Consider the following 22,233-nt stretch of genomic DNA (forward strand, 5'->3'; position numbering starts at 1 on the left):
TCAAACCCCTGGGAGCCGAACTCAAGATGAACGACTCAAACGGTACAGTGGTGTTAATCAACAACGGAAGAAACCCCTTGAGGCTCGGCCGACCATTAGCGAGGATACTCGGTATGTCTCCTGACGAGATAAAACCAACAACAACCGTCACAGGCACGAAGTTACCCGACCTAGTACCGTACCGAGAGCTGTACATTCATCTCGGTCAGGTGAGCACAACGTACAACATTCAAGGAGGTCACCCTTCCACTATACTGAGAGCAGTGCCGGTGAAAACTGAGAAATACAACGACGGTAGAACCGAGTCGTTTTCACCACGGCAGTATAAGAGATTAATCCAGGGCAACATACCTGAGCTGACAATATCGGTGTTAGATATAAATCATAATCCTGTAAATATAGGATACCTCAGCTTAACGCTTCATGTAAAATGACCAGCGCACAAGGGCCCGGAGTGAAAAAATGCGTCAATATCGGGATCTCCGACCTCGGAGACACGCGCGGTTTCGACGCTCCCGGAGTAGATGGTAAATCGTACGCCTTGCAACTGAAAAACAACATTTACAAACGCGTTGAAATCCCCTCCGGTGGAACCCTAAGTGATATGATAGATACCACAAGAGCAACAGTCAACACTAAGTACACCCTTGTCAACACCGGTGATAATAATTGGATAATATACCCATCGTTCGGGGGTAAACTGTTCGACTTAGACGATGTTGAGAGCACTACCGTCGTCCAAAACAAACCATATATGCTCATCTTCACCGAAGATGACAAGTGGGTGTTGTTACCCGATAACGACGACTGGTTTCTCAATATTAGGCTCGTCTCTCCCTACGTGTTTACTGATAACAAAGACAACCACCTAAACAAAGTCGTGAACAATGGAACCCTGCTCGTGGCTTATGTCCCAACTCAGAGACGTAGCGTAGTCGTCAGCCCAGTCAACACTATGGCAGCCCACATGCTATCGAGTAAACCAGCCATACAAAACGTGACATTGCAGTTGGTGTCTGAATTCGAAGGCGTGGTCAAGATACTAGAGAGTCTACCGGCAAACTCAACACTGATCATCAAAGTCTACCTAGGGGAACCATCGGTGAATGATGTCGAGATCGTGAAGGGGATCAAACTCGGGTGGGTGAAACGACACCAGTATCAAGTTTGCAACGTTTACGTGCGGGTGGGTGTTGGAGCCGACACCAGTATGGAGGGGGTCAACGTGATCGTGGAAAACAAGATATCACTAACCAAGATCTTCCTGCCTGACAACATACACTTCATGGGTATGAAGTTAACCCCTGAATTATTATCAAAAAACCAGTTGGAAATTATATCGTAATAGTATAATAATGACCAGTCATCGTCCCAACACTACGCTTAACGACCTAGGAGACACGGAGGGATTCGATCAGCCTGGTGAGGAAGATGAATTATACATCCTGCACTTCAAAGACAACGTGTACAGACGGGTGTCGTTATCAGATTTAAAAGAGCCTAAATGGCTGCTCAACTTAACAATCGCCTCACCTTATATCACATTAAAAGAAGAAAAGTGGGGGCACATCTCTAAGATTAGGAATAACGGTATCTGGCCCGGGGATTTCATTACGGAGAATAAAGCAACAGTCTCGATAGATTCTCGTATTGGAGAAAAAAGTGGGTTAAATTCTGACACAGAAAGTAAATTAACATTTAGCAGTAAGTTTTTTTTACCCAAGGAGCATCTTGATCAAATAAACTACCTCTACACAATCATCATAGAAGTCGTCTTTACGTATTTTAACCAGGAAAACTCCTCGAAAGGACGCCAAATTTTACCCGGGTTGACAATACACTGGTATAACGGACACGTAGGTCAATATTGCCGTATTGTTATACAACGGAATAACCCGGGGGGTCCTATAAACCGCTTAATAAGCCTCCCTGGGGTTTTTATTACAACAGAAAAGTCTATTGGCTTCACACCTATTATCATTAATCATGATCTATCCCTTGTAGGCTTCAAATTCATTCGTGAAATATTAACTGAAACCCAATTAAAATATTTTTCAAAATATATATTATAGATGGGTCTGTACCCAGTCGTAGAGGAAGTAGCGAAGACGCTGGAAACCGTAGATGGGTTCCGCTTGAGGCAGTTATGTGATGTGAAACGTCAACTAGAACAAGACCGTGACACGCGGAAAGCACTATGTAAAAAATATAATAGAGCTTTCAATATCGTGGACGGGGCTGACACTACCATTATGGCAACCACCATGGGACTAGGGGCGGCAGGTGTTGGGTTGTTAGCTACCATCGTGGCTGCACCTATAGTGCTAGGTATTGAAATAACAGCTGGGGTGGCAGGGTTGGCAGGATTGGCGCTTAAGTTAGTATCACGCAGACTTAATCGTAAGGCATTGAAACACGACGAGATCAGGGTTCTGGCCGAAGCAAAGCTGAACACAGTGAGTGAGCGTATTTCCACGGCACTCTCTGATAGTAAGATCTCAGAAGAGGAGTTTCGTTCAATCCTCTCTGAACTCAAAAAATATAATGGAATGAAACAAGATATTCGATCCAAGTCTCGTAAGTCTGCTATCAGCGAGGACGAGAAAAAAAAGTACATAGAACAGGGGATACAAAAAGCCCAGCAAGCCTTTATTATGAACACCAAAGAGATCGTAGGCGGTTCACGTTAAACTGTTTCATCGATATAAACATGACATAGGCACAGACGTTAAGTAGTAGGGGGAACACGAGGGCGATAGCCGTAAGCGGGCCACCGATCCTATATGGTCAGTCAAAACTTACAACATAGATAAAGTGGATATGAAAACCGACGAACCTAACTTGTACTACTTGAGGGGTGGGCCGGGTAGGGGGTTTGTAAGAGAAGAATTATTAATCGTACCGTACGGCACAGTGTTACCTCCAACCAATACACGGTAAACTGTTTCATAGACACCCAACCTTTTTGTAGTAGGGGTAATAGTAGCAAGATCTAAGGTCCCAACCAAAGCCTTATTTATTAAATAAGGCTTTGTAGAGACATTTCTTGAAAGTGAGCCAAAACCCCTATTCCCTATACTACTACCTTCCAAGCAAAAAGGAATTTGTCGCAATACTGAAATAATCCACAACTCATCACACGAGGTTGATCCGGTAATTTACTCAGCGGTGGAGGAAACCTCAGCTGTGACAGCGGAATAGTTCATCTTCTTCTGTATGGGTCTTTCTTTACATAGCTTTCTCGGTACCTCTTTATAAATATCAGCATGATTATGCCATGTATTTTCTGATCTATATCGATTAATGTCAGCATTTTCGTCTTCCTTAATCATTCGTTTGCAGCATGCCATAGTTTGGTCATATCACAAAATGGGAATGTAGACTGTGATTCCTTGCAGCGTGTTAGTCTTTTTCTAATTGATAAATATGAGATTGTTCCATTGAGAATTTACATACCGATTGACTGAGTCCTTCATGAGGTACCTATAGAACTGAGACTCCACCAGTCTAAAGTGGTAGTTGTCTGGGGTCATGCTGAAGGGAGGTTCCGGTCTCAGCTCAAAATGTTTCACTTCATTCCCACCAAGTGCTTTCTTTTCTCCAGGGACGTAACATGCCTCACTGACGAGGTCCTAGATATGGAGACACTTGAACGAGCTACATTTCAAACATGTTAAGGTGTTGGCTATCTTGAATACTCAGAAGGGTTAAATCGGCCTTACAACACCTAGTTCACCATTCGGTTCAGTGAGATTATCTTTACAATGACTAAACCAGCACCTTTGGTGAAGTAGATGCGTGATTTGAAAATGTCTGGTTGTATTATTGTAAAACGTGCCGAATTAATCAAAACCAACTTTATCTAAACACGAGCCATGATCCGCGTATTTGCACTCAGCCTCGTTATAACTAGAGTAAAACATTGCCGCCCAGTCTGATAATACATAAAAGACTCATGAGATGTTACCTTCTGACTGACCAGATGACCAGCCACAAGATGGGTATCTCCAGTCACTGAAGCCCGGGATCCATCTGCAGGATATGAAATTATGTCAGCTGCATACTATTTGCTTGTTTCTTGTTTAACGCCACGCTCAGCAAATATTCCAGCTATATGGCAGCAAATAATCGGGTCTGACCAGACAATCCAGTGATGAACGTTATGAGGATCGTCTACACTGCTTTGATACGATGACATGTGTGAACGAAGTCAAAGAGGCTGAGCACCCGATTCCGATAGGCATGGGTTTGAGGAGACCAATGCTGCGCCGGGTCTTCGCGGGTTCAACGGACTACAGTCACGTATATACAACTGTGTAATGAATAGCCAGATCCCCTTCTTTCACATACATCTACGCAATAATTTACAAAATGTCAAGAGGGGCACATGTTAGGATCATGCTGGTCATTAATACAAGGAACAAGAATGTATTGAGTAGAGTTTTATTCAACTCTGTTAATTATAAAGTTTCAGGGTTTAGGTGTAATGTTTCCCTATCAGTTCAAACAGTTCAGCTAGGTTCACCTCACACTTTACCTGCTTTAACAATATGCTTGGCCATGTTCATCCGATGTTTACTCTCTTCAACTTGTGATTCCAAAATCTAAAATATGATCAATAAAAAGGAGAAAGCAAGTTACATAATCAGGCGCATTTGATGGTCCAAGTCGTATGACGATGCGTTAATCACTTTCACTGGTCGCAAACACGATCTAGTCTGAACAAACCTGGCAACATATACAGTTATGAGGCCAGTAATATTCGACTTACATGTTATTTTAGTGTAGTGTAAATATTTTTCATGAATGTTATTTTCGTAAGATCCAAATCCAGTTTTGCACATGAAGGAATCATCTTAAATACAACCACATAGTTTCTGTTTAATTTTCCATTTGCTTATTTATCGGCAACAAACTGATCAACGTATGCACAGTGCCGAGAACTCCTTTAACACGGCGGCCTATGTGAGTGTGCACTGTGCAACATGAGTTGATAGATGTCATTAATTCAGTAATGGTCGGAACTAAAATTATGTGTGCAGAAGAGAGATCATTTCACATTTGTCTGTCAGATTTGACAAAGATCCATGCTAAACTCACTTCATGAAAATTATTTATGCTACGCTGAAATGACATGTATAAGTATGGAAATTACGTCAAGTGTCCGAATATAAGAGACTCTGTAGTTCCCCTCAAAATACAGAACTGTGTTGGAAATCATTTTGTTCAGTTTTGCGTCTTATTGTGAAAATGGATGTTACACAATCTTTGAATAAGATCCTTCTTGGATAAGAAAGTTAAACACAGAGCCCATAAGCACACTAAGCACTACGTGTCATCTGAAAACAAAGAACACACTCAAGCTGAAGCAGAAACCAAACTTACTCTTTGGTTTATCTTGAGAAAACGTAAAACGTTTAACTAAGTATGTATTTGTGTTGTGTAACTATTTACACGAATACGCGAAAGTTGCGTAGATTATATGCTTCTTTGACAGAGAATCAGTTATTAAAAATATATATACAGTAGCACTTGGTAGAAGAAACCATTCGTTGTATTTGTTGTGTTATTATATATGAAACACATGCGGACATGGAGTCTACTCCATCACAGCACCCGGAACTTCGTTACAGGTTATAGTCTGGCACAGTCTGGCTATCCGTTTCCAATTTGGTATGAGGCCCTATAAGTCTTCTCCCATTGAGGATGTTAATTGTCATAATTTATCACTTGAGAATAAGACAATTGTCTATAAGAACTGTCATTATTTCAAGTCACAACAACTGTCCTACAACGGTACTGACACCGTTAACTAATGCAAAATGCACGTGCCTTAAGTCACGTGACATGACCTGTCGAGCATAATGAAAGAATTTGACACGTGACCTGACAATTTGCATGACCGGGCCGCTGTTCCGGTAAGTAGGTCAACAACCTTGACATGTGATCACATGAGGTTGTGACTTGAACTAATGACAGCTCTTATAGACAACTTTCTTATTCTAGAGTGATAAATTATGACAATTAACATCCTCAATGGGAGAAGAATTATAAAGCCTCATACCAAATTGGAAACGGATAGCACTTATAGTTTTAAAATAAAGTTACCAAATACCGTCCTGAAACATTTTGTGCCAGACTAAACATGAAAAAGTAAAGACAGTAAGTAAAATAAAAAACCTTTCTGATGGCCTCATGCTTGTAGTGCACCACAACAGAGACAACTTCCAGCGATGTTTTGGCAGGAGTGTTCACAAAGTCCACGACTGCCTTCATCATAAGCCTTACTGACGTCTCCGGTGGGTAGCCAGCATAGCCTGTTCCCAGAACAGGGAATGCAATGGACTTGAAGTTTTGTCTCGAGGCTTCTTGTAGGCAGGTCGTAACGACTGACAGAAAGGACTGAAACATGAAATGTTGAATACATGACTGTAAAGATGTATACCAATAATGTGGAATAATTAATTTATGCAATAATATACGAATAATGCAGGGATTGGCTTTCACGAAGTCACATGAAGTCAACCAACGTTGATTCATTTTGTGAAACAGTTCATCTCCCATACCAAAAATATTTGAATATTTGAAATGAAAGGAAATGGTGGGGGAATCCAATCATAATTTCGGCTGCTCTTTCTCGAAACAAAAGCTAATGTTTTATGTCAGTGAAGAAATATTTTGTTTCTAACAAGATGACAAGCATCCTCGATATCCCCACGTTCCGATAAGTCTCGACTATACCCTAGAAACATCCATGGGTCGGTCGGACAATTTTATTACCTCCTTTGGCCAGCTCCCCATTCTCACAGTGGTCAATCAGCTAAGCCGCCGTTACAGCCGAGCTTCCTCGAGTTAACAAAGAAAGCGGTCGCAGCTGCGAAGGGTTTGCTCGCAGTGCGACTCAGATTTGGGGAAAATCACGCAGACAAATTGATAGGTGCGAAACTTAAAAAATATGCGCAAGAACTCCCTCTTCCCCTTTCAGAGAACCTCTGCATGGTTTGTGTTGCCAAGTTCAATCAGTTAGATAATTTAAAAAGTGAACATGAGTTGTGATTGGTTCGCTCAACTTCCCAGCGTACACACCTCATTGGATAAAAAGCCGGCCAGGGGAGGTAATAACGCATCCTGGGTATAGTGGAAACCATGGAGATATCGAGGATGGAAGACGAGATGCCCTGGAGGTTCAATGTAGTGAAGATTCGGATTACAGTTGGTCTCGCGGTGAGGCTCACTTGTGACACGACATCGTATCTCATTTGCGCAATTCGATATGCCGACCATTAGATTGTCTGGTCCATATACGAATATTTAGAGACTGCCGTCATATGGCGGAACATTTTTGAGTGTGGCTTTATTGTTTATAATAATCTAGGTATTAACAGATCGTGGTTCACTACTTTCGACTCTGTTCCTACCCACTGATGTGCATACTTGAATTTAGAATGCTATTAATCATATTGGCATGGAAAGGGTCTCATCGATTTCAATCACGATTTTAAATAACTTAATAAAATCACATATTCTCCAACATGATTTCGAGAACAGCGTGCTCTATACTATGTATGCAAACCCTCTCTGTTTTGTTGTTTTCCTTTGCCCACTCCACCAGCACGGTGTGGAAGACTTTCTTGCACCCGAGTTTCCCAGCCTGAGTCTGGACAACAGCCCCGGGTTCGACTCCCCGCGGGTGCTGCTGTGTACACTCTGTCTGCAGTACCGGACCTCCAGCACTCACAAGAGAACTAGACACGGCACCAACGGACAGGTCGAGGTCAGTTTGGGTGGTGTTCACCACGACATCGTCCTAGACAGGCGACATAGGAAACAGTGTGTGTGTTTGTCAGTGCAAGCCATGTGAGAAATGAACCTTTTCTATCAATTGTATTGATTAGGAGCTTTGTCAGATGATAGCGATCAAACGGCTATTTTCAACAAATGTTTTGATCTAGGGAGTTGAAGAATTTGCACACATGCATCTTTTAAAAAGCTGACAAAAATGAAAAACGTCGATCGATCGTCTCTAATGCAATGAAATATATCATCAGTGTATTAATCAATGATCCTGCCTCAAAATAATATTAAAATGTATCGTTTACAATACAAACTTACATGTATTGTAAATAGGAAGGAAGTTAAAAACCGTGTTTATTGTTTTCACGGGATCTGGATACCATTGTATCATGGTTATCCCGAGCAGACTCTCCTAACCGTCCAATCAAATGCCACTAGAACAAGCATGGTCTTGTTTGCAATTTGGGGCCTATGTCGTGCTAGTTTACATGCTTGTTATAAATTCATTATGATGACGGCCATTCTTTCTAAATATTTACTTGCGTCGTGTGTTACATAGACGTAATATCGCCACACGTATGGCAAGTACTGGACTATTCACCCAGGAACTCTTTCCTGCCTCCTGTTCCTGAAATTCGGAGCAATCAGTCTATCAAAGACAAACGACACTCCGACGAAGCAGTGACACCTATATCGTTATGGCACACCCTTATCACATAACGATTTTGCATGATACTTTTTCAGTTCCCTGCATCCATCGCCTTATTTATAAGAAAAAAGATATTTACAAAACCAGTTTCGTTCACGTACCGTAACTTTTGATAAATCACCAACTATTGTCCTCACAGTCAGCACTGGAAAAAGAAAATGAACTGGGTCACTGATTAGGGAAACAATAACACCAACCGACCGACCAACCGACCGACCAACCGACCGACCGACTGACTTATCATGTTATCAGTTATAACTGTACGTTCACATAATCGAACTTTAGAATGATTGTTCGAACTAAGAAATACTATGTAAGGTGAAGCATATTGTTTAACATCGTGGTTTTGCATATCAGCTAGCCACATCACCTTTACTGGTTCCAAGCTGTTTCCTCAACACCACTTCCTTGTTGATTGTGTTCTCATGCACAACTGGACGTTTACCCATCCTCCCCTCAAAGTCCTATATGTAGAAAGTATTTGTGGTATACTTGAAATACATTAAAAGGGAATAGATAATATACAGTGTAATTACATAGCTTCCATGAACGCACACCACTTGTGCAAATCAGTCAATACTGATGTAAAGTGAATAAATCTGATTTATGCATTCAGTAATTGGATGGGAAGTTACCTTTCTCAGCAGAGCGTCAGATGATGGTTCTAAGACAATTTTGACTGTTGTTATTGATGAGCCTTTATGCATCTGCAGATAACTTTCCACAGCCGTGAGCATAATGTCGGCACATCGCGTCCCTGGGAATCTGTGCACCCCTGATCCAAGTGCAGGAAAAGCGATGGTTTTGAATTGTCTCTTTGACGCCATCTCTAGACAAGTGGTGACAACTGTTTTAAGAATCTGTTGACAAGCGAACCACTGTCGTTAACATCCGATCAGATTCAAACATAAATATAAGTAACTGCTTGAGTCTTAGTTCACACACAATGCTTCACACATTATATCCACATGGGGAATCGAACCAGGGTCTTTTGAGTGACCATCGAACTCTAGGAAAGAGGGTACAGGAAAGGAAAGAGGGTAGAGACATATGTTGGAAGGGGAACAGACAACGGCTAAAGAAACGTATTCCAAACCTTCTCAGCAGCATCATTCGGATTCATCCACTGCTTCAATACAACATGGAACAATCTCTGACACTGAAATGGCCATCCTTTAGTTGGAGCTACACCACCGACTTGAAGTCCAGCCGGAAAGGCCTTGGTGAGTACCTCCTGCAAATCCTGGCCCCCTGTCTTCGGGAACGTAACACTTCCAGGCAGAAACTTTACATCGGTGCTGATTATGCTCACAATCACATCAACCTGGAAGAAGATATTTCCTGATATCTACTTATGCAATTACTAATCGTCAGTCACCTGATATCAACACAGAGAAAAGGTTGTAGACAAACACAGAAAAGGTTGTAGACAAACACAGAAAAGGTTGTAGACAAACACAGAAAAGGTTGTGGACCAACACAGAAAAGGTTGTAGACAAACACAGAAAAGGCTGTAGACAAACACAGAAAAGGTTGTAGACAAACACAGAAAAGGTTGTGGACCAACACAGAGAAAAGGTTGAGAACAAACACAAAGGAACAACTGTGGAGTTTCATGTTATGAGAAGTATGTTGGGAACCTCAGAGAGTCAAGATTGACACATGCTGACCTTTTCCTGTGATATGTTACCCACTGTCAGTTCCACTGCGCCACTTTTCCTCAAAAGGCCCATCTTTGGAACTGCATGAATATACAATAACAGGAAGACAGTTACAGAAAAACAGAATATAAACAGAAGGAAACATTTATCCTCAGACAGTGGTTCAATAGGGCATTTCGTTCTAGCACTTCTGTTATCTCACCAACCGGAAAGGGCATGAAGAAATAACTATTCTTTTTCTATTAGGCGTTCTTTCGGATATATTCTTTTGATATTCGGGATACTGTCCCACACGCGTGCACTCAAATTAAACCCCCCAAATTGTAGTCGTCACCATATTCTTTATGTTCACCGGTTCGTTTAAATAATGTTTCACTTCGCGTAAGAAATATCAAAGTACCAGGTTGTCTGACACCCACTGATGTTGGTGCCTTGTGACTGGTACCTCCCAATCTGTCCACTGTCATTAGTCAGTTCACCTGCTCTACTCCTCCCAGGAAGGCGGCTGGTCTGACTCTCAGCCAACGCCCTTGAGTGTCACTCATTTAACTTGTCGCACTGCTGACTATATGTTTTCAGTGCATTAACTTAGAAAGGGGGAACTGTTTTCTTCAGGAACCACTAAATTCATACGAATGGAACTTTGCATGCATATCTGAGAAATGCACATCAAAAGTGACATTCACTATATTTTTACCAGTATTACTTCCCTTGCAACACTTATTAAATTATGAGCATACTGGTTATTTTTCGCCTCACCGGCGTGTAACAGTGTCTATATTCTGCTCTCTGGGGAGGATCTATCCCAAGCCGACTAACTAATGGACAGGTGAATTACTTACCGGATACAGTTGACATTCCACAGGCTTGTGCTGCCGAAACTTGTAGTGCAGTTTGTTCTGGAAAGATATGAAGTATGCAGTGACTGAGGCCGCTGAGATAACCAAGACCTACCTTGTACATCTGTCTCTGGATATCTTAATACACCAAATACACGTGTATTGTCATGATTTACAACATAGTATAATATATACTATTCTTTGAAATATGATGTGAAAACAAACATCATGAATTGATTTCACATTGAAACGTGCCCTGAAATGCACTTACTAGTTCCGGAAAACGGTTTTCCCACAGCAGGACAGACCAGAGAATCTGAAACATCAAATTCAAAGATAACAATTCAATTTACAATTCAGAAGTCAATTCGCTGTATGGTATGGCAGTCAGTTGGTTCTGTAATGTGTGGCCACTGGCTATTCAAATTGAGTTTACATGCAAACCATGCATTTTCATACACACACCCCGTATATCATGCACATACCCTGTATACCATACACGCACCCTGTATATCAAAACACACCCTGTATATCCCACAAACTGTAAATCACACACGCTGTATACCATACACAAACTCTGTATAACAAGAGCACACCCTGTATATCACACAAACCGTAAAACACACACTGCTTATCATGCATACACACTGTATATCACACACTGTATATCATACACACTGTAAACCATACACAAACTGCATATCATACACACACTATCACACACACACACTGTATACTATACTCACACCTTGTATATCACAAGCACACTATATATCAAACACACACATTGTAAATCAAACACAGATTGTATGACATACAAACACACCCTGACACCCTGTATGTCTTACACACACCCTGTATATCATACACACCTCCTCTATATCATACTCTCCTTACGTTGTCAAACTGCAATACCAGAAGTAACATCCTCTATTACAAGGAACGAGAGTTTACATACCTGACGATTCCAGCACATTCTTCGGATCTAAAGAAAGAAAAATATTGACATGGGAAAAGAAATAATACAACGTAGTTTCAACTGACCACTGTATTGAAACAAATTAACACCTTGAGTCCAGAAAGGGAGACTATTCACACCACCGTACATCTCTTATCAGGTAAAATATCAGGCGTGGGGGTCTTAAACTTCATATATTGTACATATGTGAATATGGCATTTTGAGCGGATTTGAGATTATCAACAATGGCCTTGCACATCGCAAAAAGGCCTCATATACTTATGGTATTCTGTATACTATTTCCCCACTGCTGGACTGTGGTGCTCATGAAAGGCGGGATTATTCGACGCTGCCTTTGAGAGAGAGTTATTGTAAATATATAAAAACCTTGTATGTACCTTCTTTCAGTCGGAATCGTTTGCAGATGTTGAAGTGCACAATGTAACATGGAAGTATGACGTCTTCTTTGTGCAGGACAAGTGCTTTGTTAGAGGAATATACCAGGGAGTAGGGCTCATGCTTATCTGTCCCAGAGGCTGTGTTCTGTCCCTTGAACATACAACATAGAAACAAAGTGAAGAATATGTATTTGTGTTTTGTGATAGAGAATATGTATGTCTTGCACTCAAAGCAATTAAACACTTCATCATCGTCTGTTGCATAAATGGCGTCCATAAAGGTCAAATCCACATGTCTACTAACAAGGACTTATTACTTGCTGCCTATTATGTAGCATTCTGTATAATTACTCCTTACCAAAGCCTCACATAATCCAGCACAACTACCACTACAATACAATGAATGTTTATGCCAATACTACGCTGAAATGTGTATGCTGCCTTACCTTTCCACTTAACATTTTGCATATGAGCAACATATTGGACCTCTCCATGGAATCCATTGCAAATCGAGGATATTCACTGGCTGTGACGGTTTTTCTGATGAACTGTTGCTGCAATCCTTCTTGACAGATAATTTTTATAGTTTCTTTTCCAGCTCCACAAAAGAAGAGGACAGCTTGTTGTTTCGGCATCCACGCCTGAGCCGCGCTAGAAATGACCATTTATTAAGTCAGAAACTATGGAATTACAATTCCAGACGTTTCCATTGGCAAGGCTGCAAATGCATTAACCATTGCTATGAAGCCATGCTATGAAAGCATCACTACATGTCTCCCCGAAGATCTTCGTAGACAAGAAATACTGGTAAATCTTACACTAAGCAACAGATCTGCGAGGGCCCACTGATATATCAGTGCCGACAACTTAAGTCTAAGTACAGTTATGCATGTTAGAAAAAACTAAGAACATAGTGTGTAACTTTTTATTTTCTTGCTCGGTGGTTAGATGATGACGTCTACAAAAGGCCTTGGTATAATCATGTTTGACGAATCAGTGACAGGGGCGAGGTCTAATGAAAGTCGCTATATCGACTTGTGTCTGTGTTACTGACGAGATATGAAACAGAACTGCCATTTAAAGGTGGGATGAATAAGAATCAGCTACATACAATTTATGCTCATACGTACCTGAACACTTTCATTAGGTTAGGATTCACCACATATTCCAGTTTTGTTATTTGAAAAATGTGTCTGCAAGAAACGAAACATACTTCAAAATGTTATGTTTTTCTCATTATTATGTCCAATTCCTGTGCTGTGTTCCTTACGTCATGAACTGTATGACTCTCATCGAAACTGAACTCTGATCCTCTAGGTGGTATCTGACGCTGTCTCTTCGGAGATACCAGTATTCCTGCACTTACCACTCTGCTCACAAACCACTGCCAAATTTTGTAATTCATTTCTATAGGATAGACACTATACATGATAAATCCACTTGCCCAATCAGGTTTAAATTGAAACAGTACTTAAAGTATCGTGATGCTACTGACCTATTCACCTTGTCCCTTGACAGACATCTGTAGAACTGAGACTCTATGAGTCTGTAGTGGTAGTCATCTAGTGTCGGGGTGTGCCTGTTTCCTGACTTCAGTTCTATGTATGTGACGTCATTTCCGGACATAACCTCCTTCTTGCAAATGACGTCAGCAGCACAACGGAGGAGATCCTGGGTGGTAAAGTAGTAAGTGGGTTTGGTGTAACGCCTTTTTGGACAGTATTGCTGGGCATATTGCGATTATATTGACAACGATAGTGACGTCGTTTCAATACTGTAGTACTTTAAGTTAACTTAACCCTTCAGGCGCGGTGAGTTAGTCTTGTAATCAAAGCATTTGGCCGTCACGCTGAAGACCTGGTCACATTTCACTACATAAGCACAATGTGTGAAGCTCATTTCTGGTGTCCGGCACCGTACTGTTGCTGCAATATTGCTTAAACAGGCCGCCTTAGCAGACAACGGTTCGATTTAAGTAGGTTAAACAATTTGCAACCGGTGTAACCTCAGGTAATGACCTTGTAGCAAATGAGTTCAACATAAAACTATACATATTGCTTCAGTTTGGGTGTTGATGATCATAACACGATTATTGTGTTTCTGATAAGATACGTGCATTTTCCGTCATAAAAGTTTCACGATATGAACAGAACCAGTCATTCACCTATTGTTCTTGTAGAAACCAGACACTGCTCTAAGCCGGTCATTCTAAAATCATTCAGAATATCAACAGGCACTGGGTGTTCATGGTGTGACTATTCATCGATATGCATCGATCCATGGACCGTCGATACAGTAAATCGTTACGAAGGTTTACGTTGTCGTATGTCTCGATACAGTACGTCAAATGGGCCACGATACATCGATGTTTAACATTGGATGTTGCCGAATCAAGATATGTCAAGATATACCGTGTTGAAGATCAGCACAAACTTCATTCCATTATGTGACTGTTGTGACAGCATCCAGGCACGTGGAGACGTTAAAGATGTTTTGGATCTATGATTCCTGTTTATAACAATATTTTGTTTCATGTATCTTGTTCTTGTTTTAAAACAAAGTACCTAATGTAACATTTTTCAAATTACCGTTTCTTTCATCTAAGACCTTTTTGTTTCGATCTGATGGTGTTTCGTAGGTAGTGTTAGAGTTATCGTTTTAGTATCATTATACGTATCGTGTCGCCGCCCTTATATCGTGTTTAGTATCGTATCGCCGCCCTTAAATCGGCATTAGCATCCTATCGCCGCCCTTATAAGGGGATTCGCATCGTATCACTACCCTTATATCGGGATTCGTATCAAATCGCAGCCTTTATATCGGGATTTGCATTGTATTACTACCCTTATCAACGCCCTTAGATTAGGATTTGTATCGTATCGCCGCTCTTATATCGGTATTTGTATCGTATCTCCACCCTTAGATCGGGATTCGTATCGTATCTCCACATTTAGATCGGTATTCGTATCGTATCTCCACCCTTAGATCGGGATTCGTATCGTATCTCCACATTTAGATCGGTATTCGTATCGTATCTCCACCCTTATATCGGTATTCGTATCGTATCTCCACATTTAGATCGGTATTCGTATCGTATCTCCACCCTTAGATCGGGATTCGTATCGTATCTCCACCATTATATCGGGATTTGTATGGTATCTCCACCCTAAGAAAGTTTCATTCCATGAGCTACCATCTCTAAGTAATACAATATATCAATAATGCCAACCGTAAGTCTATGTTCCAGGATGGACAGTTCTCCCTGGGGTCTTCATATTTCTTTTTCTTGGGGGCGGTGTCTGACCGGTCCCATATTGCAGCATTTTGAGTTTATTAATCAGTATCATAATCTGATTGGGTTAAACTCAAATTCAAATAACATTCCACAACACACTTCAGAATTTCACAGCCCCCAGCGACTTAAACCCAGAGACTATACTGTGAATTCTACATTCCGGGAATACCCACTGTTATCATTTAGGGGAACACTATCGTTTGCCTAATGTAATTGCGTATTCTAGGATTTCTTTTCATGAAGTAAATTTAATTTAGGGATATTTCTTTCTTCTAGAGTATGTGCCAGGCCTGAATATATATATTTGGCATAGAGAATTTTATGTTGTTTTCAGTACAAGACAATTTTCATCACTCATCAAAGTGGACAAGTGCGTGAGTTTCAAGCCGCGCTAGCTTTTCAAGTAGATGCACCTTTTCTTCACTCGAGGATTATTTTGTGTAAGTAATCATTATATTTTGTTACTGAGACATTCTTCCGAGAGGTAAGGATTTTCAGAAGCTTTGTATGAGGGGATATATTACGAGCACTTCACTCATTTGGTGTTTTAATCAGTAAACAAAATGCAAGAGTTACTTCCCTTAAAGAGATGGCCACTATTTGAAGGCAAGACTAGTCGGCGGTTGTACATTTATCTATGACAGGTTTATGTCAGCCCTGTATACATTTATGATATTTCTGTATTTTTACAGAACTCCGTCAGTAAAGGTAACTTATTTCAGTGGTACGTTTAGAAGTTGGTGAGTCAGATAAGGACAAACTTTATGGATGAGCAACGTTTTTAATCAGGGGAAGTACGTCGTTCATCCAGACAGTTTGTCCTTGTCAGTAAAGGTGTCAGAAGGACTCCAACTCCCAACCTAGCTGTTCTTGTCCAGTTCACTCCAACCCTTATATCGGGATTCGTATCCTATCACAGATTAATAGTATCATACCTTGGTAATGTATTGTCGTGACTAAAATTTTATCCTGATGTATCGTATTGCGGGTTGTACGACTATGACAAAACCAGCTCTACTGGATGCACGGTGGTATAAAGATGAGGTTACAGTTTCAGGATTCGAGCGGTAAATACAGATGCTCCCGTATAATAAACCCTACCTATAAGCTGTTCTTGGACCGTCATTAATAGACGCTAATTAATTAATTAACTAATTAACTAATTGTATTAATATACAGTATTAATAATGTTACCTGGTTTGGAGGGTAAAGTCATTACCTTTTGGGCGACTAACTGACCAGAAACCAGATGGATGTCCTCTCCCACAGGTACCTGGGCGCCGTCTACAAACATATAACTGCGTGTCCACACATAAGCTTGAACCTTTACTGTGTCCTTTTACACATAAGAACATGAACAAGGTCACAAGATTCCTTATTTCAAACAGGATTTGCATAGGTGTTAATGTTTTGCAATATTTATTCCAACGTAAAATATGTTATATGTAGGATTGCAGTTTCATTTTGGGTTTGAATCCATCTCTTGGTCCTCAGAGTGAGGACCCAGATCTCTAGCACACAAGGTCAGCGACCTAACCCGCTCAGCCAATGAGACTTCCAACAGCCGATAGTCAAGATTGTTGGGTACTTTGTGTACTCCTCTGAAAGGTATTGTGCAGCATTCATTGTCTGTCACAGTCTAATACCAGAGTTCTGATGCAACTGTACCTGCTGTAATGATGAACTTTGCCATACCCGCTAGCCGCACAGCCTCTCCAAGTTGGGTCTCAACGATCTGGAGGAGGTATGGGTTACCGGATAAACTTTGACCATAAGCACAGAAAATGGAAACAAGTTCCCATAGTTTTTGCTTTTACAAGTATATGATCACAAACAGATAATATGACTAAGTAATAGACACGTACTCCTGACTCCGACCGTACGACTGTACTCCGTAAGTCTAATGAATCAACAAACACCAGGTGGGACATTACCTTTATGATGGCTGTATCTTTTGGATGAATGACAATATCGAGAACTTGAAGCGATGTATATGCAGTGTTCTGAAATACGTCCACGAATGCTCTAATCATGAGCTTTGTTGACATCTCTGCGGAAAATCCAGCATATCCCGTACCCAGGAGGGGAAAACCAATAGAAGTGAATTTCTGTCGGGATGCCTTTTGCAAGCATGTAGTGACTACGGAGAGAAATGCCTGACCAGGAGAAGCAAATACATGTATATTATTTAAGGAACTGAACATTTTATATTCAAACAATTTTTGTTGAAAGGCACCAGTCTAATATTTCATTAATTTTCGATTTACAAAAAGAAATATCTATGAAATATATATACAAGAGTAATTCAAATATAACATAACGATGATTGCATTCGGGAATTCATAAAATAAGCATTGACAGTTGATGGACTGCGCAATACATACAGAATCTATTCTGGCCGTCTGAGGCACGGTTGAGTATCAAGTGAATAGAGTTTCATACCTTCTCTGCCTTTTCATGTCCCTTGCGCCAGTCCTCTAGGATAACATGGTAAATCTTCTTGCATTTCAGCTTTCCTCCCTGAGTTTGTGTCACTGTGCCTGGTCTAGCCCCCAGGGGATGTTGTTGTCTACACTCATCCTGAATGATTTGGCCTCCAGCATCAAGGAGGGAGCCAGACACAGCTCCAACAGAGAGATTTAGATCGATCTGTGTTGTGTTGACCAACACGTCGGCCTGGAGTACAGTGTCAGTATGATACAACTGATGATCTTCTTAGTGATATGTGATTAAGTTAATAGTTTCACATTTTTTCTGATTTTAATTTCGTATCGTTTATTAATAAGTATCTTTCCACTTACTTATCCCCAGTTCGTAACAAATATAGACTATTTCCGACATGGCACTTGGATCATATTTCAAAAATCGGTGTACAAGAAAGAAACCTTTGAGTTTATGATTGTTATACAAAAAAATTTTAATTGCTGGAGAAACTGAGAGAAACTTAGTTTGCTAATTGTGAGAAAAATCTCTTCAGCAACAAAATATGTGCTGAATATGGTAAAACATAATACAAACACAATGTGTGGAGTATGTCAGTACGTAATGACAATACAATGTGTAGTGTATGTCAATACATAATGACAACACAGTATGTGACGTATGTCAATACGTAATGACAACACAGTATGTGACGTATGTCAATACATAATGCCAACACAGTATGTGACGTATGTCAATACATAATGACAACACTGTATGTGACGTATGTCAATACATAATGCCAACACAGTATGTGACGTATGTCAATACATAATGACAACACAGTATGTGACGTATGTCCATACATAATGACAACACAGTATGTGACGTATGTCCATACATAATGCCAACACAGTATGTGACGTATGTCAATACATAATGACAACACAGTATGTGATGTATGTCAGTACATAATGCCAACACAGTATGTGACGTATGTCAGTACATAATGCCAACAGAATGTGTGGTGTATGTCAATACATAAAAACAACACAATATGTGTTGAATGTTAATACATAATTACAACACAATATGTATCGTATGTCAATATATAATGACAGTACAACATGTGGTGTATGACAATACCATATGTATCGTATGTCAATGTATAATGACAACAAAATATGTGGTGTATGAAAATACAATATGTGGTGTATGTCAATACATAATGACAACACATTATGTATCGTATGTCATTACATTATGACAACACAATATGTGGCATATGTCAATACATAGTGACATCACAATATGTGGTGTATGTCAATACATAATAACAACACAATATGTATCGTATGTCATTACATTATGACAACACAATATGTGGCATATGTCAATACATAGTGACATCACAATATGTGGTGTATGTCAATACATAATAACAACACAATATGTATCGTATGTCATTACATTATGACAACACAATATGTGGCGTATGTCAATGCGTAATGACAGCACAATATGTGGTGTGTGTCAACACTGCATGATGAGACTGCCAGGCTATTACCTCCAACTGCGTGAGATCTCCACAGATAGCCCTGATGGTCAGCTCTGAAAAATATAAAAAGAACAAGAAATGTTTCGTTTCATATGGCTGAATATATTTGAAACATCGTTTTTCCCCAGATCTTTAGATATATCGATTAATTACAAAAGTATTTAATGTGTGTCTGTTACATATTTCACTTTACCTTTAGTTCCCGCAGCCTTCTTCAAGACAACCTCCTTGCTAACACGGTGTTTATGTACTACCAATACACCATCCCTTCTCGCTTCAAAGTCCTAGGCATATTCAAAACATGGTTAAAGAGCACACAGTTCGGTTACATCTGATCACATCTGGACATACCCGTAGAGACTGGGTGAAATTGATCACCAGCAACCCGTTCTCCTGTCTGAGACTAAATATTTCGATAATCTTGGGGAGGAAACAGCACAAGACTGAATATCAGTCTACATTGACAACAATGTGGAGACACCATGCTACTTAGAACATGAGAAAATGTCGTTTATGTTCTCTGTGGGATTACTCTTTCTCAGTAAAGCACAGATTCTAACCGCGCAATCGCTGTCAGGGACGTAAAGGACAGCAAACAGAGTCAGCGATGTGACTCACTCATCTACCGGGGTACTCAAATGTTATCCCACACATACCGTATATTAGACAGAATATGTGTTAGGCCTCATTTCACTCCTTACCAGTGAAGATCCGGGGTACAACTGATCTTCAGTAACCCATGCTTATTTCAAGGGATGACTAACAGGATCGCTTGGTCAGGCTCGCTGACTGGGTTGACACATGTCACTGTATCCCAGTTGCGGAGATCGATGCTCATGCTGTCTATCACTGGATTGTCTAGTCCAGACTCGATTATTTACAAAATTGCCATAATAGAGCAGGAATATTGCTGAGTGCGGCGTAAATTCACTCAGTCACTCACTCAATTCTCTACTTTGATCCTACTTGTGCACTGTCAAGTAGGTGAAGATGTGTACCTTTCTCAGGACATCGTTGCCAGGATACAGGACGAATGTGACCGTTCTCAGATTCGTGTTCTTGTTCTGCAGGAATGTCTCCGTGGCAGTAAACATGATGTCTGCAGACCGCATGCTGGGGAACCTGTGAAACCCTGATCCAAGTGCAGGAAAGGTGATGGACCTTAAGTTTTGTTTTGAAGCCATTTCAAGACACTCGGTGACCACATTCCGAAGTATCTGGGGTGGGAAATGTAGTTTTATAATCTGTGCAACCGTGTTATCTAGGTAGAGAGAAACATGACAAGATGTGGGAAAATAAAGATGGTTGATGCATATGACTAAAGTACAGCCGTCCGCACATTAAACGCTTCCAGTGAGAGTACATGAAGTTAAAAGAACGGGAAAACATGGTCCCCACCTGTTCTGCCTCATCATGTTTATTCACCCACGGCTTCAGCACCACATGGAACACCTTCAGGCACTGGAGTTTGCGTCCCGCGGTCTGAGCAATGCCACCGACCTTGAGCCCAGAAGGACACGCCTTGGTTAGGTCCTCCTGCAGTTCCCTTCCTCCTGCCTCCAGGAACGTGTAGGAGACGGTTCCTGCCAAGAGGTTGACATCAGTCCCGGTCGTGTTCACCAACACATCAGCCTGTCAAGGAACCCTATATAGATAACCTTCGTAAACACCAGCAATGCTAACGTGCATAAAGCATAGGAAGTATGAGAGGCGTGGTTTTAATCTAAAGATCGTCATATGCGTTGTATTAGTTGATGTTTATTAATGTTGTTTATTACCTGCTGTTTGGCAATTTCTCCAACGACCAAATGTATTTGAGAATTCTTGTACATAGCTGAAACAACAGATGTTAAACACAAAAGTCATCTATGTGATTACTCCACCAGTAACAATCCTGCTAACAATCAATGATTTGTATTTGCTTCGTAAAGAAGTTCAGTATATACACACACATCAACGACATATTCCACAACGTCAAGTCTCAATTTTGCCAAATGAAAAATACAAAACGAAACTATATATAAAGTTCACGACTTTGATACAGGCATCAAAACGAGGGCAAACGCTTTGGTCGTTAGATTAACTTTAGGTCAAAAGGTTATCCCAAAAGGTAAAGACTACATAGACATATGTATAATAGTATGGACTATAATGTTTTTTTTCTTTTTTTTAATTTCAGTTCATTCCCTGTACGCACATATTCAATACCAAACATTTACATTATCAATGCTCGAATCGCCCATAGCTAAAACCCGATAAGCCAGGTAAAGACTACATAGTGTTACGGTTAAGAATGTGTCGTGACATAAGGTGTACGAAATCCTCTGTGAAACAGCAAAACAGAACAAAGACAAGTCTAAAGCATTCAAGTATTGTATTATTAAGTAAGAGAGAAAGTTATGCAAAGTCACAAGTCAATTTCACAATACCAATTTGAAGTACAATACAAATGGGATTAAATCTAGGGCAATGGGTCACAAAATATATAGCGAACTCACAAAGTCTTAGAGAGAAACAGATATGCAGAGTGTAACACAGTGAGCGGCCTGTAGATCAGGCGTTGACGGATGCAGAAAGATATATACTCCAGTGAATGTGT

The 22,233-nt window shown here is 40.5% G+C and overlaps 1 protein-coding gene across 3 annotated transcripts in view; it reads right to left on the minus strand.

The window, feature by feature from the left end:
* LOC137287046 (uncharacterized) overlaps positions 1 to 22,233 on the minus strand; it is a 45,197-nt gene that overhangs the window by 18,359 nt on the left and 4,605 nt on the right. For 2 of the 3 annotated variants that reach the window (XM_067819156.1, XM_067819155.1), the window contains exons 3-28: positions 21,413 to 21,468; positions 21,033 to 21,266; positions 20,633 to 20,851; positions 19,828 to 19,918; positions 19,644 to 19,687; positions 18,098 to 18,331; positions 17,590 to 17,811; positions 17,324 to 17,390; positions 16,875 to 16,939; positions 13,856 to 14,031; positions 13,491 to 13,553; positions 12,807 to 13,011; positions 12,361 to 12,511; positions 11,962 to 11,988; positions 11,275 to 11,319; positions 11,007 to 11,063; positions 10,174 to 10,244; positions 9,600 to 9,827; positions 9,139 to 9,363; positions 8,874 to 8,967; positions 8,605 to 8,648; positions 7,574 to 7,807; positions 6,181 to 6,402; positions 4,538 to 4,604; positions 3,968 to 4,032; positions 3,457 to 3,632 (exon numbers count right to left, since the gene is read on the minus strand). In XM_067819156.1, coding sequence (XP_067675257.1) covers positions 3,457 to 3,632; positions 3,968 to 4,032; positions 4,538 to 4,604; positions 6,181 to 6,402; positions 7,574 to 7,807; positions 8,605 to 8,648; positions 8,874 to 8,967; positions 9,139 to 9,363; positions 9,600 to 9,827; positions 10,174 to 10,244; positions 11,007 to 11,063; positions 11,275 to 11,319; positions 11,962 to 11,988; positions 12,361 to 12,511; positions 12,807 to 13,011; positions 13,491 to 13,553; positions 13,856 to 14,031; positions 16,875 to 16,939; positions 17,324 to 17,390; positions 17,590 to 17,811; positions 18,098 to 18,331; positions 19,644 to 19,687; positions 19,828 to 19,918; positions 20,633 to 20,851; positions 21,033 to 21,266; positions 21,413 to 21,466 — 3,380 coding nt within the window. In that variant the 5' untranslated portion in view covers positions 21,467 to 21,468. The remainder of the gene's footprint in view (positions 1 to 3,456; positions 3,633 to 3,967; positions 4,033 to 4,537; positions 4,605 to 6,180; positions 6,403 to 7,573; positions 7,808 to 8,604; positions 8,649 to 8,873; positions 8,968 to 9,138; positions 9,364 to 9,599; positions 9,828 to 10,173; positions 10,245 to 11,006; positions 11,064 to 11,274; positions 11,320 to 11,961; positions 11,989 to 12,360; positions 12,512 to 12,806; positions 13,012 to 13,490; positions 13,554 to 13,855; positions 14,032 to 16,874; positions 16,940 to 17,323; positions 17,391 to 17,589; positions 17,812 to 18,097; positions 18,332 to 19,643; positions 19,688 to 19,827; positions 19,919 to 20,632; positions 20,852 to 21,032; positions 21,267 to 21,412; positions 21,469 to 22,233) is intronic. The other variant, XM_067819157.1, reaches the window with a different exon arrangement.

The sequence above is a fragment of the Haliotis asinina genome, chromosome 6, assembly GCF_037392515.1.
Source record: "Haliotis asinina isolate JCU_RB_2024 chromosome 6, JCU_Hal_asi_v2, whole genome shotgun sequence".
Classification (NCBI taxonomy): Eukaryota; Metazoa; Mollusca; class Gastropoda; order Lepetellida; family Haliotidae; genus Haliotis; species Haliotis asinina.